Genomic DNA, 20000 nt, shown 5'->3' on the forward strand with positions numbered 1-20000 from the left:
CAAAACACCAAAACATAAAGCCTTACACTAGTAAAATACAAGTCAAAGAAAGGTCACACTCGAGAATAATTTTTTAAAAACTACGTTAGCATAAATAAAACACACTACTCAGAAAACAAAACATAATGACTTAAAACTAACACAATTCAGTGAATTATAATAGCCAATAAAACTAAGACAAAACAAACTCAAGACGAGATCTAAAAATCAAATAAAACACACGAATAATAAACATTAAAGAAGACAAACACACACGAAAAGAAAAATTACACAATAGATAAATGAGCCTAATGGATGGAAAGCGAAAGAATAGAAAATCAGTAGATGACAGGTAACGGAAAGGAAGACTGATCTTGGTAGAGTTGTGGCTTAAGTTTGTGAATATATAGATTCTAAAATCCTCAAATCAGACAATTTTGAACAAGAATCTACAATTTTAAAATCTCTTATGCTCAGTCTTGCCTGATTGCATCTACTGCAGTGTTCACGGATGGAAGACTGCTGCTGGACTGCTAAGTCTCTACCTGTCCTGTCTTTATGGAACTACCCAAAAAAACCGAAACGTCCCGATGGAATAAAAATTTTGACTATGGCGCTTGTTTGGCTGTTCCTGATGAGGATCAGATTCCTTAAGAATCAATCGCTAGCAACTGTAATAATAATAATAATAATAATAATAATAATAATAATAATAATAATAATAATAATAATAATAATAATTGGATATTTTAATAAAAGACTTCCAATATTCCGCACACTGTCCTTTTCTAACATGAATATCGGCCAGTTACTGACTAACATCGCTGAGCCTGAAAAGCGAATCATAAGGAGGATAGAAAAGACACTATATAAGATAAATTCGCATAATACAGCCATCCTTTTTAATAAGACCTGTGTAAAAGAGGGTCTACTCCCTTCAAATAATAATAATAATAATAATCTTAATAATAATATGAAGGAGTAGACCCTCTTTAAACAGGTCTTATTAAAGGATGGATGGTTATGAATTTATCTATATTAGGGTCTTTTCTATTTTCCTTATGATATCGGCTTGTTGCTGACTAACATCGCTGAGCCCGAAAAGCAAATCATAAAGAAAATAGAAAAGACACTGTATAAGATAAATTCGCATAATACAGCCATCCTTTTTAATACAATAATAATAATAATAATAATAATAATAATAATAATAATAATAATAATAATACCTTTATTTCCACATTGTAGATTACAGTGGGTATTAGAGAGAGAGAGAGAGAGAGAGAGAGAGAGAGAGAGAGAGAGAGAGAGAGAGAGAGAGAGAGAGAGAGAACTGATAAATAAACGAAAGCAAAAGATAAAATTATCTACTACGAAACTCGAGACGAAACTGATAACACAAAACGGAGCCTACTCTACGGTAATTGAACACCACATTTCAAAAGACCTTCCCCTCTTACCCTCCTCTGCGCTAACGACGGAGGCTTATTCGTGGGTGGCTGGGGTGAATCGTGCCCGAACGCCGCCGCCAGATCATGGGTGTCCCCCTGAACCTCGCCCAGCACGACGGCCGTGAAGCCTCTCCTTCTGCGTGACATGTTTATCCGCGCCCTCCTTACCATGGCGGCGTTCTCCGGGAGAAGGGAGTGAGATCGCCTCGACGCTCTGCTGCTGGCGATCACCGCCTGTCTGCTGATGGCTCCTGTGTTGTCGTTCTCGACTGTGGGTCGGAGACGGATGTGGTTATTGGGAGTGCGACATTGATAATAATAATAATAATAATAATAATAATAATAATAATAATAATAACAGTAAAAAAATCCGCGTTGATGTAAGTGGATTATAATTTAAAAACGGAACCTTTTGTTATTTGTTATTTTATATATATATATATATATATATAATTTTTAAATAAATATTTAAACTTACATCAATGTGGTTTTTCCCTGTTTTAGTGAAATTATGAGATTTTTATAAATAATAATAATAATAATAATAATAATAATAATAACAATAATAATAATAAACTATCACGGCGATGTTATTCATGGTAATAAAATCAACTGAAATCAGAGCAGTATATTGTAATAAATAAATCATCTAAAATAACAATTTTCATTATTTGGCCTAGCACATACTTATATGAATCATTCTGTCATTTTAAGTATGATTTTCAGGGTAAATGAACATTAACAATAGGAATCAGAGCAATAAATAATACCAAACAAATAATATGAAATAAAATAATTTAGATTACTGAACCCTAAAACAGCCATATACTAATCTGACATTTCCTATACGATTTCCCAGATCAATAAACGCTGATAATAGAACACCAATAAACAAATCATCTAGAATAAAACAGTTTAGATTATCACCGCCTAAAATATCCATATACTATTTATTCTGTCATTTTCTGTAAGCGATCTCAGATCAATGAACATTGATAATTGGACAACAATAAATAAACCACCCAAAATAAAACAATTTTGATTATCAAGGCCTAATATGTCCTTACTCCATTTAATGTCATTTCCTGTATGATTTCTCAGATCAATAAACACTGGTAACAGGATAACAATAAACAAATCATCTAAAATAAAACAATTTTGATTTACAAAGCCTAAAACATCCATATACTGTCTATACTGTTATTTTCCATACGGTTTCTTAGGTCAATAAACATCCATAATAAGACAGCAATAAACAAATCATCTAAAATTAAACAATTTAGATTGCCAAGGCCTAAAACATCCATATAATATTTTATCTGTCATTTTCGATCCACGGCCTAAAATTACTTAAACCATTTAATGCCATTTTAAATACAACTCTTAAAGCTCAATCAAACGCAACCAAAGCAGAATGCGATTAATGATCACTAGCCACAGAGCTTGAACGAAAAATGAGACCCACAAAGAAGAATTTTTACTCCTTTTTCTCCGTGAAAATTCGGAGGCCCCAGCGCCATCGCCCGTAGACCTTTAAAGCCGAGTTACTCTTGAGGAATTCATATGAAGAGAAAACAACCAGAGAGAGAGAGAGAGAGAGAGAGAGAGAGAGAGAGAGAGAGAGACTTCAATAGATGAGGCGTCTGCCTGCCTTTTCACTAGCTGAGTTCATTCATGAATTTCTAGGTATGCATGGATGGTGCTTTCAGGACGGGATACACTAATGATATAGGACTGGATACAATAAGGGTATTGTATATCTATTCTTTGGAATGAATTGCCATATATTTTTTTCTGTTTGGGTGAGTCATTTCGTTAAATGTAATTCAAAATCTTTATGTTTAACTCAAAGGCAAAGTTACTCTCAGGTCGGGATACAATAACGACACGATATATTTATACTTTTGAATAAATTACCATATATTTTTCACTTTGCGTGAATCATTCCATTAAAATGCGAATAAAAATCTTTATGCTTGACTCAAAGGCAGGTGCTCTTAAGGCTGAATGCAATAACGAAACATCATGTTTATTCTTTGGAATAAATTATCATATATTTTGCTGTTTGTGTGAATCATTCCATTCATATGTAAATGAAATGGTTTATATTTAACTCAAGGCGAAGCGTTCTGATGATATATATATTACGGATTTGCATAGAGTGTACCCAAAGTACTGAATATAGTAACTTTAGTATTAAGTTATTCTTATGAAAAAATACTGAAGTTTTAATTTGCTCTTCGTTAGAATCAACCTTAATGAACAAAATGGTTATACTCAACTCCAAGCTGACATATAATGAATAAAACATTATTCGCTGAGTCTTCATTATTCTTTTTCCTCTGCTTACAAAGACGAATCTCTCTCGAATTCATTCTTTTACCTTAATGAATAACGCTGAATTCTCCTTTCGAAAAACGAAATATATATATATATATATATATATATATATATATATATATATATATATATATATATATATATATATATATATATATATATATATATATATATATATATATATATGCATATATACATACATATATCTGTATATATATAATGTATATATGTGTATATATATAAAACGGTTCCAAATAAGTCTTTAGGCAATGCCAAAAAGAGAATGTGGGTGAAACTCAAGCAAAAAAAAAAAAAAAAAAAAAAAAAGAGAAATATTGTTGGAGGTCTCCAACAACATTTCGACTTTTTCATTTCTTTTTGGCTTCAACATGGCGAGGAATAAATAGGGCAGCAGGTAATCCTTGCGAAAGAGGTCAGCAAGCGTGCCATGACAGCTTTTCCAAAAGTCATGAGTGTGAAAATAAAAAATGGTTTCAGCAAAGAGTCAAAAAAGTATTTTTTGAAAAATCTCGAAATTAGCGAGTTTTCGTTTTATTATTATTATTATTATTATTATTATTATTATTATTATTATTATTATTATTATTATTATTATTATTCACAAGATGAACCCTACTCATATGGAACAAGCCCACAGGAGCCATCGACTTGAAATTCAAGCTTCCAATGGAAATGTTCATTAGAAAGAAGTAACAGGAGGTATAAATTAACAAATAAGCAGATAAAAAGGTAAGTAAATGAAAGGAGAATTGTATTAGGGAGTGATGAATTTTGTTCTTGGTTTACGAAATACGTATATGTTTATTCTCTAGGGTCAACAACCCCAAGGTTCTGACAGTTTTTCAAAGGAAGTATTATTCTAAATTGTGCATCGAAAGATATTTGCTCTAGTGAGTCTTGCTTGATTTGAATATTTCACTGCAACGCAACAAAATAAAATTTATTATTATTATTAATGCAATGCATTACTACCCTATTACTATACTCATTGAATTTTAATACATTTTTATTTCTTTATTATTTCATTAATTAATTTTTCGTTTTTAATATGGGAGATCTCTTCTTTCTGTATTTCCCTTTACCTCCTCTTACTTCTTCCTAATGAACACCATATTCTTTGGAAGCTTTGAATTTCAAGTCAATGGCCCCTGTGGGCTTGTTCCATATGAATAGGGTTCATCTTCTGAATAGTAATAATAATAATAATAATAATAATAATAATAATAATAATAAATAATAATAATAATAATAATTTCTAATCGTCAGAATAAGACTCTAAAAAGTGCAGATATAGGAAGTCTTTTTCTATTCTTCTGGTGTTAAGTCCATTAGCAATCAACTTCCCCTCCCATCCCCCCTCCAGAAAAAAATATGTTCCAAAGGCATTTAAAAAGAGATATTCCTTTCCTTGAATACTGAATTGAACTGAATAAAAAATTTAGGCCAAAGGTCGAGCGCTGGGACCTATGAGGTCATTCAGCGCTGAAATAGAAACTGACAGTAAAAGGTTCGAAAGGTGTAACACGAGTAAATCCTCGCAGTTGCACTATGAACCAATTGTTAGGAGAGGGTGGAAAGTAAGAAAGAAGAAAGAGAATATGAAAGGAGGTACAGTAAAATAAACGAAAGGGGGGTTGCAGCTAGGGACCGAAGACACGCTGCAAAAGAACTTTAAGTAATGCCTACAGTGCACAACACGAGGTGCACTGACGGCACTAACTCCCTACGGGTTTTCCTTGAATATTCTGTAATAACAGAACTTGCCCTTTCAAGCCAATGGCAGCGAGAGATTTACTGAGCTGATATTTTGTCGCAAGACAAAAATCTAAACAAATAAAGAAATGAGGCCCTGACAGAGTTTTAATTAAAAGTTTTATCTAAAAATTATTGAAATTTAATCTCACTGTAATCTAATGCCCTGAAATCAAAGAAATTTAGACTGAAGGAAGAAGTGTAATGAAAAAACTATTATTAAAATCCAAGGGAGAGAGAGAGAGAGAGAGAGAGAGAGAGAGAGAAATAATACATACACACACAGACACACACACACACACACACACACACACACATATATATATATATATATATATATATATATATATATATATATATATATATATATATATATATATATTGTATATACTGTACACACACACACATATATACCTCAGGACCTGAATAACTCGCCAAGGGTGGAAACCTATTTCCTTCAAGCCTCTTCAACAAGAAATTGATCTTCTTTAAGGTCCTGGAATAATAATGTCTATTGATTTTTATCCCCCTACCGAGAAGCTGCTCAGTCAGTGAGTCAGTGAGTCCCTCCGCTTTTGGAATGACAGAAATTCAGTCCATCTCTGAAGCTATGCAGAAGAAGAAGAAGAAGAAGAAGAAGAAGAAGAAGAAGAAGAAGAAGAAGAAGATGATGAAAGCATTTACTTAGGAAGCTTAAGAAATTTTGCTTTGAATTTTTAATTTTAGTGAATAAGCAGTTATTATAGTGTTTTTTTTTAAGTTCCAGGGGTGAATAATGAATTTTTGAGGGTTATGAAATGAATAAATTTAATTTCTGAACGTTTTCATAGGAATAAATTCTACTCGAGGATTTTCATTTTATAAATCTCACATAAGAAGATTCTTTCGATGTGAGTAAATTACACTTAATTAGATTAATCTCGTCGATAAACATAACTTTCGAAGATTATCCATGTGTATAAATATCACTTCAGAAGGTACTTATGTGAATAAATCCACTTTAGACGATTTTCTTTTGAATAAATCTCAGTCAGAAGATTAATCATTTGAGTAAATCTTACTTATGAAGATTCTCATATGAATATATTTCACTTCTGAAGATTAATCATGCGAATAAATCTCACATAACAAGATTCTTGTGTGAATCCGTTTCACATAACAAGGCTTTTTTGTGAATAACTCACATAACAAGACTTTTATGTGAATAAATCTCACATAACAAGACTTTTATGTGAATAAATCTCACATAAGAACATTCTTGTGTGAATCCATTTCACATAACAAGACTTTTATGTGAATAAATCTCACATAACAAGACTTGTCATGTGAATAAATCTCACATAAGAAGACTTTCATGTGACTAAATCTCACATAAGAAGATTCTTGTGTGAATACATTTCACAATGTGTAACTCTCATATAAATCCATACCACTTCTTAGGAGACTCATATGAATCAGTTGGTTTCATTTTCCATTAATAGTTGATATAATGATTGGATTTTTAGATAACAGGAATGCAAATTCAGCCTTTTCCTTCGCGATGGAGAAAGATACAATCATGGCAAGCGTCTATAAAAGCACAGAAAATGAGTAAGAAGTCAAAGAACTGGAAATCGAACGACGTGAATAAATTCACCACTGAATAAATTACAAATTCACCATTGAATAAATTCACCGCTGAATAAAATCACCGCAGAATTTATTCAATGCATCGCCGGTGTGCCTGTAACCAACAATACACATTAAGTGCTTCTTCTTATCATTCATTTTCCGCATGAATACAAGCACACACAAGCACACCTCCGGACAGACATACGGGTTATTCATGCTCATGTTTGACCCAGCGGATCGACCTTAACGAATCCCAGAATGTTAGAGAGAGAGAGAGAGAGAGAGAGAGAGAGAGAGAGAGAGAGAGAGAGCGAGCAGCCGGCGGTAGAGGGACAACAGCCTTAAAGCGGTAAAGGCGATGGCCAGGCGGTAATGCATAGGACTAACACCTTTAAAAAACAACTTGACTCTATTTCAGACACCTCCGCTTGAAAAGCTCATTGTTACGACATTCGTATTGACGAAAAACCAACCCCCCCTTCCCCCCAACCCCTTTATGGAACCGAGGGGCGTCGGGTTTTGGTAGACTTAATTTTTTTGGTATTTTTTTTGGGGGGGGGGCGGTGTTGGCTCAACGAGACACCCGCCGCCTGGGTATGCTTTTACGTTTATATCTTGGGAGATGTTATTTGTAAATGCGCGCGCGCACGCACGCACACAAACAAGCATGCTGCTAAGAACTATTGACGAAGTTACCTTCATTCTTCCAAAATGTGTAACGTATCTGTCCATTGACCTGACTGCCACTGGCGAGGTCACTAAACTGACCTGGGGTTCACAACATCGCATAGAATAACGAAAAGAAGAAGGAGAAGAGGTAGAAGAAGAATAAGGAGACAAAATAAAATAAGTACGAACGATATGAGCGTAGCAGTTTCGTTCAAAGACGGGAAAACCGCGAACACCTTCACCCAATTAGAGACTCGACTTAGGTAAAGGAATCTCTTGCAAATGCAAAATCTTTCTACTTAACCTAAAGAATGCCCATGCACTGAATGAAACGCTGGGCACAGCCTCGTGAATTTCATTTCACCCCTTGACCTTTCCTGACCTTATTTCGTTCCTTCGCCGGAACTGGATTGTGGAGGATGTATATATTTTTGCTTTTTGGTATTATCGCCTCTTACATTCGAGAGGTCTGCTTACCTACGTGCTAGGGAAAATTCCCTTACTGTTACCTTTTTTTTTTTAGAGAGAGACTGTAACTGTAAACATTTCAGACACTCGACAGTGTATAATATGATCAGAGGTTTGGTCACCATTGGTAGGTGATGAGTAATCAAGTATCATTGAGCTTTTTTTGTACGATTAATTCATATTTAAGTGTATGTGCTTAAGACCAATTAGTATCTGAAATGAACAGAATAGAGAACAGAGTACAAAATTTAGGCCAAAGGCTACCCGCTGGGACCTTTGAGGTCATTCAGCGCTGAAAGGGAAATTGAGAGCCTAAAGGTTTTAAAGGTGTAACAGGAGGAAACCCACGCAGCTGGACTATGAGATAATTCTTAGGAGAGGGTGGAAAGTAACACAGAAAAAAAAAGAGAATATGAACAAAGGTATAGTAAAATGAATGTAAGGGGGTTGCAGCTAGGGGCCGTAAGGGCGTTGCTGCTGCTAAGAACTGTAAGTGATGCCTACAGTGCGTCGTGTGAGGTGCACTGATGGCACTAACCCACTACGGGGTTTCTGCATTCTTGACTGGCGAGCCGAAAAGCTTAGTTATCTGTTAACGGATCTATCAATAATCTAAACTTCAGGTGAGGAAGTCATTCAGAGTTGCCTTGGCATTTACACAAAGGTCATTGAGGGATAGATTATAAGGTGGTACAATTTCGTTATCAGGGACATTTAAACGCGATTATCAAAATTACGTTTTTCTATTTTCGTTCTTCAAACTTACGTCTATATGGACTTGTCGGCCCCACTGTGATGTTATAGATTATGGATGGTGGGTGGGTGTGCCAACATCCCCGCCCCTCTCCCCACCCACCTCTATACACATTCACAAATACATACAAACACACACACACGCACTTGTCAGGTGTCTTGGCTCCAATTATTCATGCTTACTTTCTAACTTTCCCCCCCTCTTTCTGTTTTACGTTTGGTCACTCTATTCGAAAGCTTCGGTAAGGATGATGCTGTGTAACCCGTATAATAATAATAATAATAATAATAATAATAATAATAATAATAATAATAATAATAATAATAACTAAACTGTTTTTTGCTTGTCAAGGGTGATTGCATATTGTTAAAACGTGCGTCTTTGGTCACAATTAATACTACATAAGAACTTTACTGTGATCGAATAAAAAGTTACCTTTCGGAAAGTGCTACTAATTCCTTTCATTCTAGACATACTTTCTCTTTAATTTATTAGATTATAGCGATAAATGAAATTACGGCGCTTCTAAAAATAGTCTTTTAAAAATGAAAGTTGTTGAAGAGCTATCAACTGATTTTTTTTGGACAAGTAATTTAACTATTTATATTTCATTATAGATGAAACTGAATTTACAAGATACTGTATTCAATTATAGTACGTACTGAGAGAGAGAGAGAGAGAGAGAGAGAGAGAGAGAGAGAGAGAGAGAGAGAGAGAGAGAGAGAGAGAGAGAGAGAGAGAGAGGAGGAAGTAATTGAAAAAGACAACCAGTTAACGTCGGGTGAACTCGTAAATATCTGACCAATTTCAGCAGAGAATTCTGTCATTGCTTTCATCACTTCCTTGACAGTTCCCGTCTCACAGAATGTGAGAAGATGCATTTTAGAGCCGTTCAAACTTCCACATGAGGACGAAGTATCTTTTTTTTTTCTTGCTTGTTTGCTTGTCATACATCTTTCGAAACTTTCCCCAAGCCCGTGTATGCTCCACAAAGACTTGTGTCCTTCACCTGTTTGTTTGTTTACTTTCTTCACCTTTCTCGCCAAGGGTTACGTGACTGTTCGTGATCCGTGTGGTATCCTTTCTCTCCCTTTCTCCTTCTCTCTCTGTCACTGTCTCTCTTCTCTCTCTCTCTTCTAGAGATCAGCATGTATTTACAGGCTTTGATGTAAAGGTAGAAGTAGCATCACATAAATTATATATACATATATATATATATATATATATATATATATATATATATATATATATATATAAATGAAAGGTATATATAAACAATTTATACATATATGTATATATATATATATATATATATATATATATATATATATATATATATATATATATATATATAAATGAGTTATGTACAACTTCAACTTCAGATACGTTCTTTGTATAATGTAAATACGTATATTAAAAGATATATGATGATACATACATACACAGAAACAAACAGACACACACACACACATATATATAGAAATATGTGTATATACATTTTATATATTATATACATAATATATATAATATATATATATATATATTATATACATTATATATATATATATATATATATATATATATATATATATATGTATGTATGTATGTATGACAGATAAATAAAGGGAACTATGTCTATTTACAAGAACAAATTTGTCAACACACTCCATACCTCCCTCTTACCAATGCAGACGCGGGAGGCAACGAAACCCTTGACTTTTCTGTCACTAATGGAACCAAATAAATTATTTAGCTCGAGCGCATGTTCTTGACCTTAATGAAATGGCCTCCAATAATACTCCGGATCTTCTCTTTACAACTAACTGATTCCCCCAATAACAAATTATCTTTTTCTTCTTCCACTTCTTTCTCTCTATGTTTTCTACGTTTCTTTGGCTTAAAACTTTGAGGCTCCTTCTGATAATCCACTTATGCAGTGGTACTTTCATTTGAGGCCTATTGCCAGACTGATATATATATATATATATATATATATATATATATATATATATATATATATATATATATATATATATATATATATATATATATATACGCTGTTATATAGATAGGCGATAATGGTTATGATATACGAACGGCCTCTATGTTCAGCGATATAAGGCGTCTCTAAAGGTTATTCAGCGCCTTGAGTTCGGAGGGGGATAACATATACATATATATACATACAATATATATACATATATATATACACAAATATATAAATGTATGTATACATATATATATATAGACATAAATAATTATAATATATATATACATATATAATTCAACGTTCCATAAGAATAAGGTACTTGGTTCATATGGCTATTCGCTTATATATATATATATATATATATATATATATATATATATATATATATATATATATATATATATATATATACATATACACATACATACATACATAATTCAGTTACATAAGAACAAGGTACTTGGTTCTTAGGCCATACCTTTAACAGGTTTATTCTGTAGACGGGGGTTTGCTACATAAGGCTTCCTTTCCTGACGTCTACAAAGACTGTTGGGGGTGGAAATCTGTATGGACAACGTAGGGGTCGATTCCCCACTCTAAAGATTAACGGACCGTGGAAGGTTTTCATGTTACAGGTTTTGTAACCTCAAGGTTTGTTTTTAATTCAGCTTAGGATTCTTTTTTTTATTTCTTAGAGGGAGTTTTTTTTTTATTTTTTTAGTTATTGAGGCAGAATCTATAAACGGTCATCTCTGTTGAAATACGTTGATAATATGGAATTATTGTGATGGATTTCACTGCAAATGGATTTACATCTAGATATCTCAAAAACTTTCCGCCTGGCTTAGGTAGATGTACGCACTTTAGAAAACTTTTCCTTAAATATTTTAAACATTCAGAATTTCAAATATTATCGGGATGATATAATTCCCATATCTTTTGTACATGCGGTGTTTTTAATCATATTGAGATCCATATATTTATGCAAGATTTAGAGTTAATTTTTCTTTTTCTTACACTGCCTCATCAACTCTTTAATAAAGCTTTATATATATATCTATTATATATATATATATATATATATATATATATATGTATATATATATATATATATATATATATATATATATATATATATATATAGAGAGAGAGAGAGAGAGAGAGAGAGAGAGAGAGAGAGAGAGAGAGAGATAATAAATATAAATATAAAAATACATAAGTACATATATACATATTATACACACATACATAAAATCGTAATTTTACGCTGGCGAGGCAGACACCATTACCATTAGCCCTGATCCGAGTCAGCCAGCCAACGTTAAAAAAATCATTAGTAGAATTCTTCCGTTTGATGACGACAAAACTGCTCTTTACACCAAACTAGATCAAAGGCCATAAGACAGATCAAATGGCGCATTTTATTTTGAGGTGAAGGCAAGAAAAACTGATCAAAACAACTAGATTTTGAATTCACCTTTCCCCTTAATTTTTTTTTTTTTTTTTTTGTTCGCATTCGAAGTGGTGTGTGTAGGAAAGGCAAAGAGGTGGCCATGGGATATTTATAGGATGGGATTTTTTTTATTTATCAGAAAAAACGAAAGGTAGGATAACTAGATATAGAGAAATACTTTAATGAAGCACTTGGAAGTAGAAGGGTTTATATCTTTTAAGTATGTGGAACGGAGGTACTATTGTAAGAAGATTATACTGTACAACCTTTCATTATTATTTTACAAAGGTTGTGCACCCTTTCATTGACAGAAAATTATAAACATAAAGTACTGTGTGTGTGTATATATATATATATATATATATATATATATATATATATATATATATATATATATATATATATATGTATGTGTGTGTGTAAGTGTTTGCGTGTGTTTGTATATGTCAGTATGGGTGTACAGGTGTGTGTGTGTGTGTGTGTAGCAGTGTATAGGTGTTGTGTATAAGAATAACAAATGGAAATTATACAATCCTTCTATTCTCCCTTAACAACTTTTCATGATTAACCATGACTACGAAACTCATGGAAATCTTTGCCTAAAATCAACCCCAATTTTCGAACTGAGAGGACCATTAAATCGAAACGCTCATTGCATCTGCCTGGGAAATTGCACGAATGTGTTTTAATCCCTTGGAAAGCTCGTCCCCTCATTTTTTATCCGTTGGGATTCTCAACTTTTCCTGGAAAAGTTTAATTAATCGCTGTCGTAGACACATCAGAAACTCGACTTGAATAATATCATCAGAAGTTTCGTTTCCATCAGATCTCGATGGGTACTAAAGTATTATTATATGTTTTCGTACGATTTATTCTTATTAACTTATTTATGTGTATGTGCTGAAGAACAATTGTTACCTAAAACGTATGGATTTCACATTTGCAATGAATACCTGACAACGAGTAAAATGCGTTCTTGTTTTAAGACAAAAGTTGCCATTCCTGTTACGGTAAGGTTGGCATTTTTAATTTTCTGTAAAAGAAAACTATTGTGCCGGCTTTTTCTGTCCGTCTGCACTTTTTATGTCCGCTCTCAGATCTTAAAAACTACTACTAAGGCCAGAGGGCTGCAAATTGGTATGTTGATCATCCACCCTCCAATCATCAAATACACCAAATCGCAGCCCCGTAGCCTCCTCGGTAGTTTTTATTTTATTTAAGGTTAAAGTTAGCCATAATCGTGGTTCTGACAACGATATAGGATAGGCCACCAACGGGCCGTGGTTAAAGTTTCATGGGCAGCGGCTCATACAGCATTATACCGAGACCAGCGAAAGATAGATCGATTTTCGGTGGTCTTGATTATACGCTGTACAGAAAGCTCGATTGCGCCGAAGAAACTTCTGCGCTTTTTTTACTTGTTTTTTCCTAGTCAACTGTTATTTGCATATCATAAAATATGTCCACTTTCAAGGGGAAATTACGTCAAAAGAGCCATTAACTTATAAAACCAAGTTCCACTGAATAAAATAACCGATTCTACAAAAAACCAAAACAGAGCAAAGATAATGAAACATAAGTGAGGGACAGAGCAACAAACATACATGAATACATACACAATTAACGCATTTACTAACCGGTAATATAAAATTGGAATGCTTTTGTTCTTTTTTGTCGATGGTCTTTCCTGGAATTTTTAATTTCCTAGTCACAGACGTTCTCTCGTTTTAATCGGAACTGAAACGATCATCTTTCAGGGCCTGAAATCTGAAGCTCTTGGACAGAGAGTTGTTCTGGCGATACCACGCTGAAATAGGAGGCAAGGTCCCCCCCTCCCCCTTTCCAACAAACTTTGAAATTGGTAATTAATCTGGTCATTACCTAAACGCGAATTTTACACTCTAATCTCCATCTGAACAAAGTTAGTTATTTTTCCGACAGTGATTGGTTTGATTCTAGGTACAGCCGTTACCAATTCACTGCAGTTAAGCAAAATGCGTACCTAAATCCCGCATTATTTACACAATGAGACTTCTGGTTAGGATAGATATAAAAGCGTTTTCATATCATCAGAATATTCTGGTGGCTTCAGTTGTTCACTAAAACCATTATACTTCAGCAGGAAAAACCTGATGTTTCTGGAAATGCTGACGAAGCGGTATTTCCTAAGTAAATCTTTATAAAGTTGAAGATAGGGCAACATCCAACAAATTACTTATGTAATAAGCATAGCAGACAATGACATAAGATAAAAACACCTGGACAAGGCGTAGCCGAGTGAGCGACCCCGACCAGGGATTAAGCTGAGAAGAAGAAGAAGAAGAAGAAGAAGAAGAAGAAAAAGAAGAAGAAGAAGAAGGAGGAGGAGGAGGAGGAGGAGGAGGAGGAGGAGGAAGAGGAGATAAAAAGGAAGAAATAGACACACATGTGATACTAACCAAGACATATCATACTTTCGAGAAAATTTTCACAAATGACCCAGTCAGTGTCCAATAAACCATGAAACCACCAGACCGTTTCGCTGGCAAATATAACCAGCTGTTTCTTCGTGTTTTTCTCTGTGTTTCATTTGCATATCCTGATAAACAAGGGCTCCCACTAGGCGTGTTTATCTTCCTCAGTACGGCGAGCATTAATCACATTAACGAGATAGATTAGAAGCCCAGGTCTTGTTTTCCTCCCGTTACGTCGCACAAACTTAGCGCCTGAACCTGCTGACTAGGTCTACGAGGGAAGGATTGGGGGGAAGTTTTGAAGAAGTGTTTTGATTATTATTATTATTATTATTATTAGAGTACACACTCATGTGGAACTAGGAAAAATAGACCAATAACTTCCTAGCAAGTTGCACAAAATAGAATGAATAAGTGTGACGACAGTAGAAGACACAGCTATGAGAAGAAATGTAATGTAAAGTGAGACAGAAGAAACAAGATAAGCAAATCACGAGAAATACACACACATATATATATATATATATATATATATATATATATATATATATATATATATATATATATATATATATGCTTATATGTCACTAAATAGCGTGACAATATATCTAGCCAAGACCACAGGAAAAATAAAAGGAGTACCAAGCGCTTTCGTGTTCTTTCAACACATTTTCAAAGTACATATCAGGGATAAAGGCCATACGATAAACTGGAGCGGGGTGGAGCTGGTTTTCAAAAGTAGCTTGCATATATATCTTAGTTTAACTAGACCACTGAGCTGACTAACAGCTCTCCTAGGGCTGGCCCGAAGGATTAGACTTATTTTACGTGGCTAAGAACCAACTGGTTACCTAGCAACGCGACCTACAGCTTATTGTGGAATCCGAACAACATTATGACGAGAAATGAATTTCTATCACCAGAAATAAATTCTTCTAATTCTTCATTGGCCGGTCGGAGACTCGAACGCTGGGCCTGTCCATACAAAAGAGAGATGCTGGAATCTGCTATCATCAACCAAACCAACAATATGAACTTGTCAGGAGGACAATGGAAATTGGATGACATCGACGGGTTAATTCTCAGGCCTCTTCTCAAGCAGGTGTTCCAGGAAATACGACCACCAGACGCATCGCCAGACAGGAGTTAATGAGGCCAAAAACCACTAGGGAATTGTTCATTTTCCCTCCTTCTTGGGAAACGGTCACCTGCATACCATCGGAGACTTAATGCCACACCTACATATGCTTTGTATATATACTCTTGTAACATTTCAACTATCCATATTTTACCAGCGAACAGGGCCACAGAAGGAAGTGCTCGAAATGGAAATGGATGGTTGCAATATTCAAATAGTATTTTTATGGGTATATATTTTCTTCTTATATATATATATATATATATATATATATATATATATATATATATATATATATATATATATATATATATATATATATATATATATATGTGTGTGTTTGTGTATATCATATATGTTTATACTTTTATATATGTAATAGCCAAACACACATACACACAAAACACATATATATATATATATATACACACACACACACACACACACATATACATATATATATATATATATATATATATATAAACACTGAGGCATCGTGACACCTCAGGAAAAAGAACATGGACACACGACGCTCTACAAGACGAGTAGCACGCGCTAATTCCAGAAAACAGAGGCACTGAAGGAAACAGCAGAGTTATTTAGTCATGTCTCTAAATGATCCAGAGCCTATGAAAATATTCTGAACTTATTTCGTGAAGGAATGCAAAAGCCACATTCCAAATACCAGATCCTTTGAAGACGAGTTACTGGGAATAGAGACGAGGGTTTGGGGAGCTTAAATTCTAATGACTCTATTACGCATTTGGTTTAATGGGATTTGAAATCATTAAATACTTAAAGATATATATGTATTTAATTTGTGTTTATTTACTGTAAATGGGAAATAATTAGAAATCGAACTAAAACATGAGCGAATTGCTAAATCTCGCACCACCGAATTATTTAACAAATAAAAGATTAATGATAAAAATGCATACAACATTAATGAAAAAAATACATAAAAGATTGATGACAAAAAACACATAAAAGATTAATGATAAAAATACGCAAAAGATTAATGATAAAAAATACATAAAAGTTAATGATAAAAAAGACAAAAGATTAATGATAAGAAATACATAAAAAATTAATGATAAAGAACACATATACCGGTAAGCTTAACGATATTAAATACATAAAAGATTAATGATAGACCAAAATAAGCAAAGCAACACCGGGGGAGAAATGTTAAAATAGAGAAAACTGAAGGTTAAGAGATGAAAGGAATTCGCGAAGGGAAGATTAAAGCGAACATCAAAAACAAACAAAGAAAAAAATAAAAGAAAAAGAGATTGTGGGGAAAGCCCAGGAAACAGAGAAGTAAAAGAGAGGAAATTAAATTTCACAGAGAAAGACTCAAACGTGAGATCGAGATAATGAATAAAATAACGATATGATGAAAAACTGAAAATGTGAGGGCTACGATTAAGGGGAATATTTTTCATTTTATAATTTTACTAGAACGGAAGATTAAGATATAAAAGGGAACATATGGAATTAAATGATAAGGGAATCTAGTGATAAAGGGGAAGTTATTAAACGCTCACTTTCATGATTATTGTTGATTGGATAAGCATTAGTGCGCATGCGTGCAAAGATTTATGAGAATAGAATAAAACAGAATATAGAATTTTGACGAAAGAGCAAGTGCTGAGACCTATAAGGTCATTCAGTCCTGAAAAGGAAATTGACATTAAAAAGGTTTGAAAACTGTAACAGGAGGAAAACCTCGCGACAGCACTATGAATCAATTGTTAGGAGAGGGTAGAAAGTAAGCTGGAAGAAAGAGAATACAAACGGAGTTACAGTAAAAGGAATGAAAGGGGTTGCAGCTAGGTGCCGAAGGGACGCTGTAAAGAACATTAAGTAATGCCTACAGTGCACCACATGAGGTGCACTACCCTCCTACGGAGTTGAGAAACTGAAGTATAAACTCAATGGCTTCCGGACCGCCATTCTTAATAATGAAGTTTGTTTGAGAAAAGGTCGTCTTCGAGAATGTTATTATTATTATTATTATTATTATTATTATTATTATTATTATTATTATTATTATTATTATTATTATTATCATAGTATTAGTTAGTAGTAGTAGTAGTAGTAGTAGTAGTAGTAGTAGTAGTAAGAAGAAGAGACCCTTTATGAGAAAGAACATGATAGGTGAATGGTTTTCCATAATGTTGTTACTGTTTCTTCTATTTGTTTACGTCCTAACGATTAACTTGAGCTATTTTACGTACAGTCTAAAGGGGTTAGTTCTAGAACAAAGTCATCACTATTTTTCTGCAGACTTGACATAATAGCTTCAAATCCTGAGCGCAAATGTTGTCAGCATTAACCTTTCAAGTGACCACAGGATATCTGCTCTTACCTTTATGATTATAAACAGTGATGCAAGGGCTTATATTAAGCAGAGCAGGCTTCCTCTTCTATAAAATCTATTTCTGCAAGCTGCTGAGTTTGATGCAAGTGGCTTTATTAGGCAGACTAGACTTCCTCTTATAAAATGTATTTTTATAAACTTCTGAATCTCAGAATATAGTGTATGACGCAGTTTAGCAACCAATAATGAGCGAGGTTATCAAAACAATAATACAAAAATAACGGGAAATGAACAGGTTAGATTAATAAATAAAATGGAAAAAACTTATGTGATTGTAGGGTAGATCAATGTCATATGGAAATAGTTTCATCTTTTATTTATTGAATCTCTTTAGTTTCTCATAACAGAAACATGATGGAGGTACAGAAGTATATTCACAGCACTGAGAGAGAGAGAGAGAGAGAGAGAGAGAGAGAGAGAGAGAGAGAGAGAGAGAGAGAGAATATGCCGAAAAGTGACTGAAGCCTCCGTGACCAAAACGGGCGAATAATTGACATAAACATCAAAGTGATGAAGGCTCCCGGAAATATTGACAGAGAGTGAGGAAAGTCTGAAATGAAGAGAAGAGATGAGATTAAGAATTCTGAAGGAAAAAGGAAGGAAGAAAGGAAGGAAGGAGGACAAAGGAATTTCACGAGGACAAGGGAGAATATCAAAATGAAAGACGGCCGTGAAACGACCACTCAGTGGAGAAGTATTACTAAGGTAAGAAGGTACAGAAGGGAGAGGAAAATGCGAGGAAAAGGAGGTGGACGGGGAAAATCTAATAATGGAAAGAAAATGGGGTTAATGGAAACAAATGATAACTAGAAGGGTATGAATACCTTTAAGTTTTGTACCCTGAGGAACGCCAGTCTACAGCAATGATTCTTTTTTTCAGTCTATCTATCTCTTTATTTACCTGTTTATTTATATGTTTATTTGGATATTTATCTATAAAATAAATAGTTTTAGGAACAGACCATATAGCTCTGGATTTGTACTGTTATATGTCATTTTATAATGAACTTATGTTTTGTTTGTTTCGTGTAATGTTATATATCAGATACGAAATAAATCGTCCTAGTAATACTACCACTACTCCTGTCTAGAATGAATAAGTAAAAAGTGGCCTTTTTGTCCAGACTTTGATAGTCATTTAGTTAAACCTCCACACTACTGAATTTTTCATTCCACACAACAAACAAGTTCTGGAAAAGTCAAACAATTCTGAGAAGTTATTCATTGAAGAATCCTCTCATCCGTGGGATAATTTACTATGCTTCTATACTTAAACATCAAAGGGAAAGCCACGCTATAACGATACTGTTACGTGAGACTTCAAAGACGGACCGTAATGAGGAGAAATTAATGGAGGAGGTTCGTGATATTCTTAACATCCCGAAAAACGCGATGACTCCAAAGTCATTCTCTGTGGCTTGTTATAATACGATGGTCTTTCTCCTTCATTGCTGTAAATGATGAGAGTGCGTCTTAGAAAATAATAATTTATTTACGATCTTCACAGTGAACAGAGTTTTAAAAGCCTGAGGTTCGGG

The 20000-nt window shown here is 33.9% G+C and overlaps 1 protein-coding gene across 2 annotated transcripts in view; it reads right to left on the reverse strand.

The window, feature by feature from the left end:
* The window catches only part of LOC136845928 (uncharacterized), a 46219-nt gene that overhangs the window by 13744 nt on the left and 12475 nt on the right, over positions 1-20000 (reverse strand). For both annotated transcript variants that reach the window (XM_067116422.1, XM_067116421.1), the window contains exon 3: positions 1440-1699. In XM_067116422.1, coding sequence (XP_066972523.1) covers positions 1440-1699 — 260 coding nt within the window. The remainder of the gene's footprint in view (positions 1-1439; positions 1700-20000) is intronic.

This window comes from Macrobrachium rosenbergii, chromosome 14, assembly GCF_040412425.1.
Source record: "Macrobrachium rosenbergii isolate ZJJX-2024 chromosome 14, ASM4041242v1, whole genome shotgun sequence".
Classification (NCBI taxonomy): Eukaryota; Metazoa; Arthropoda; class Malacostraca; order Decapoda; family Palaemonidae; genus Macrobrachium; species Macrobrachium rosenbergii.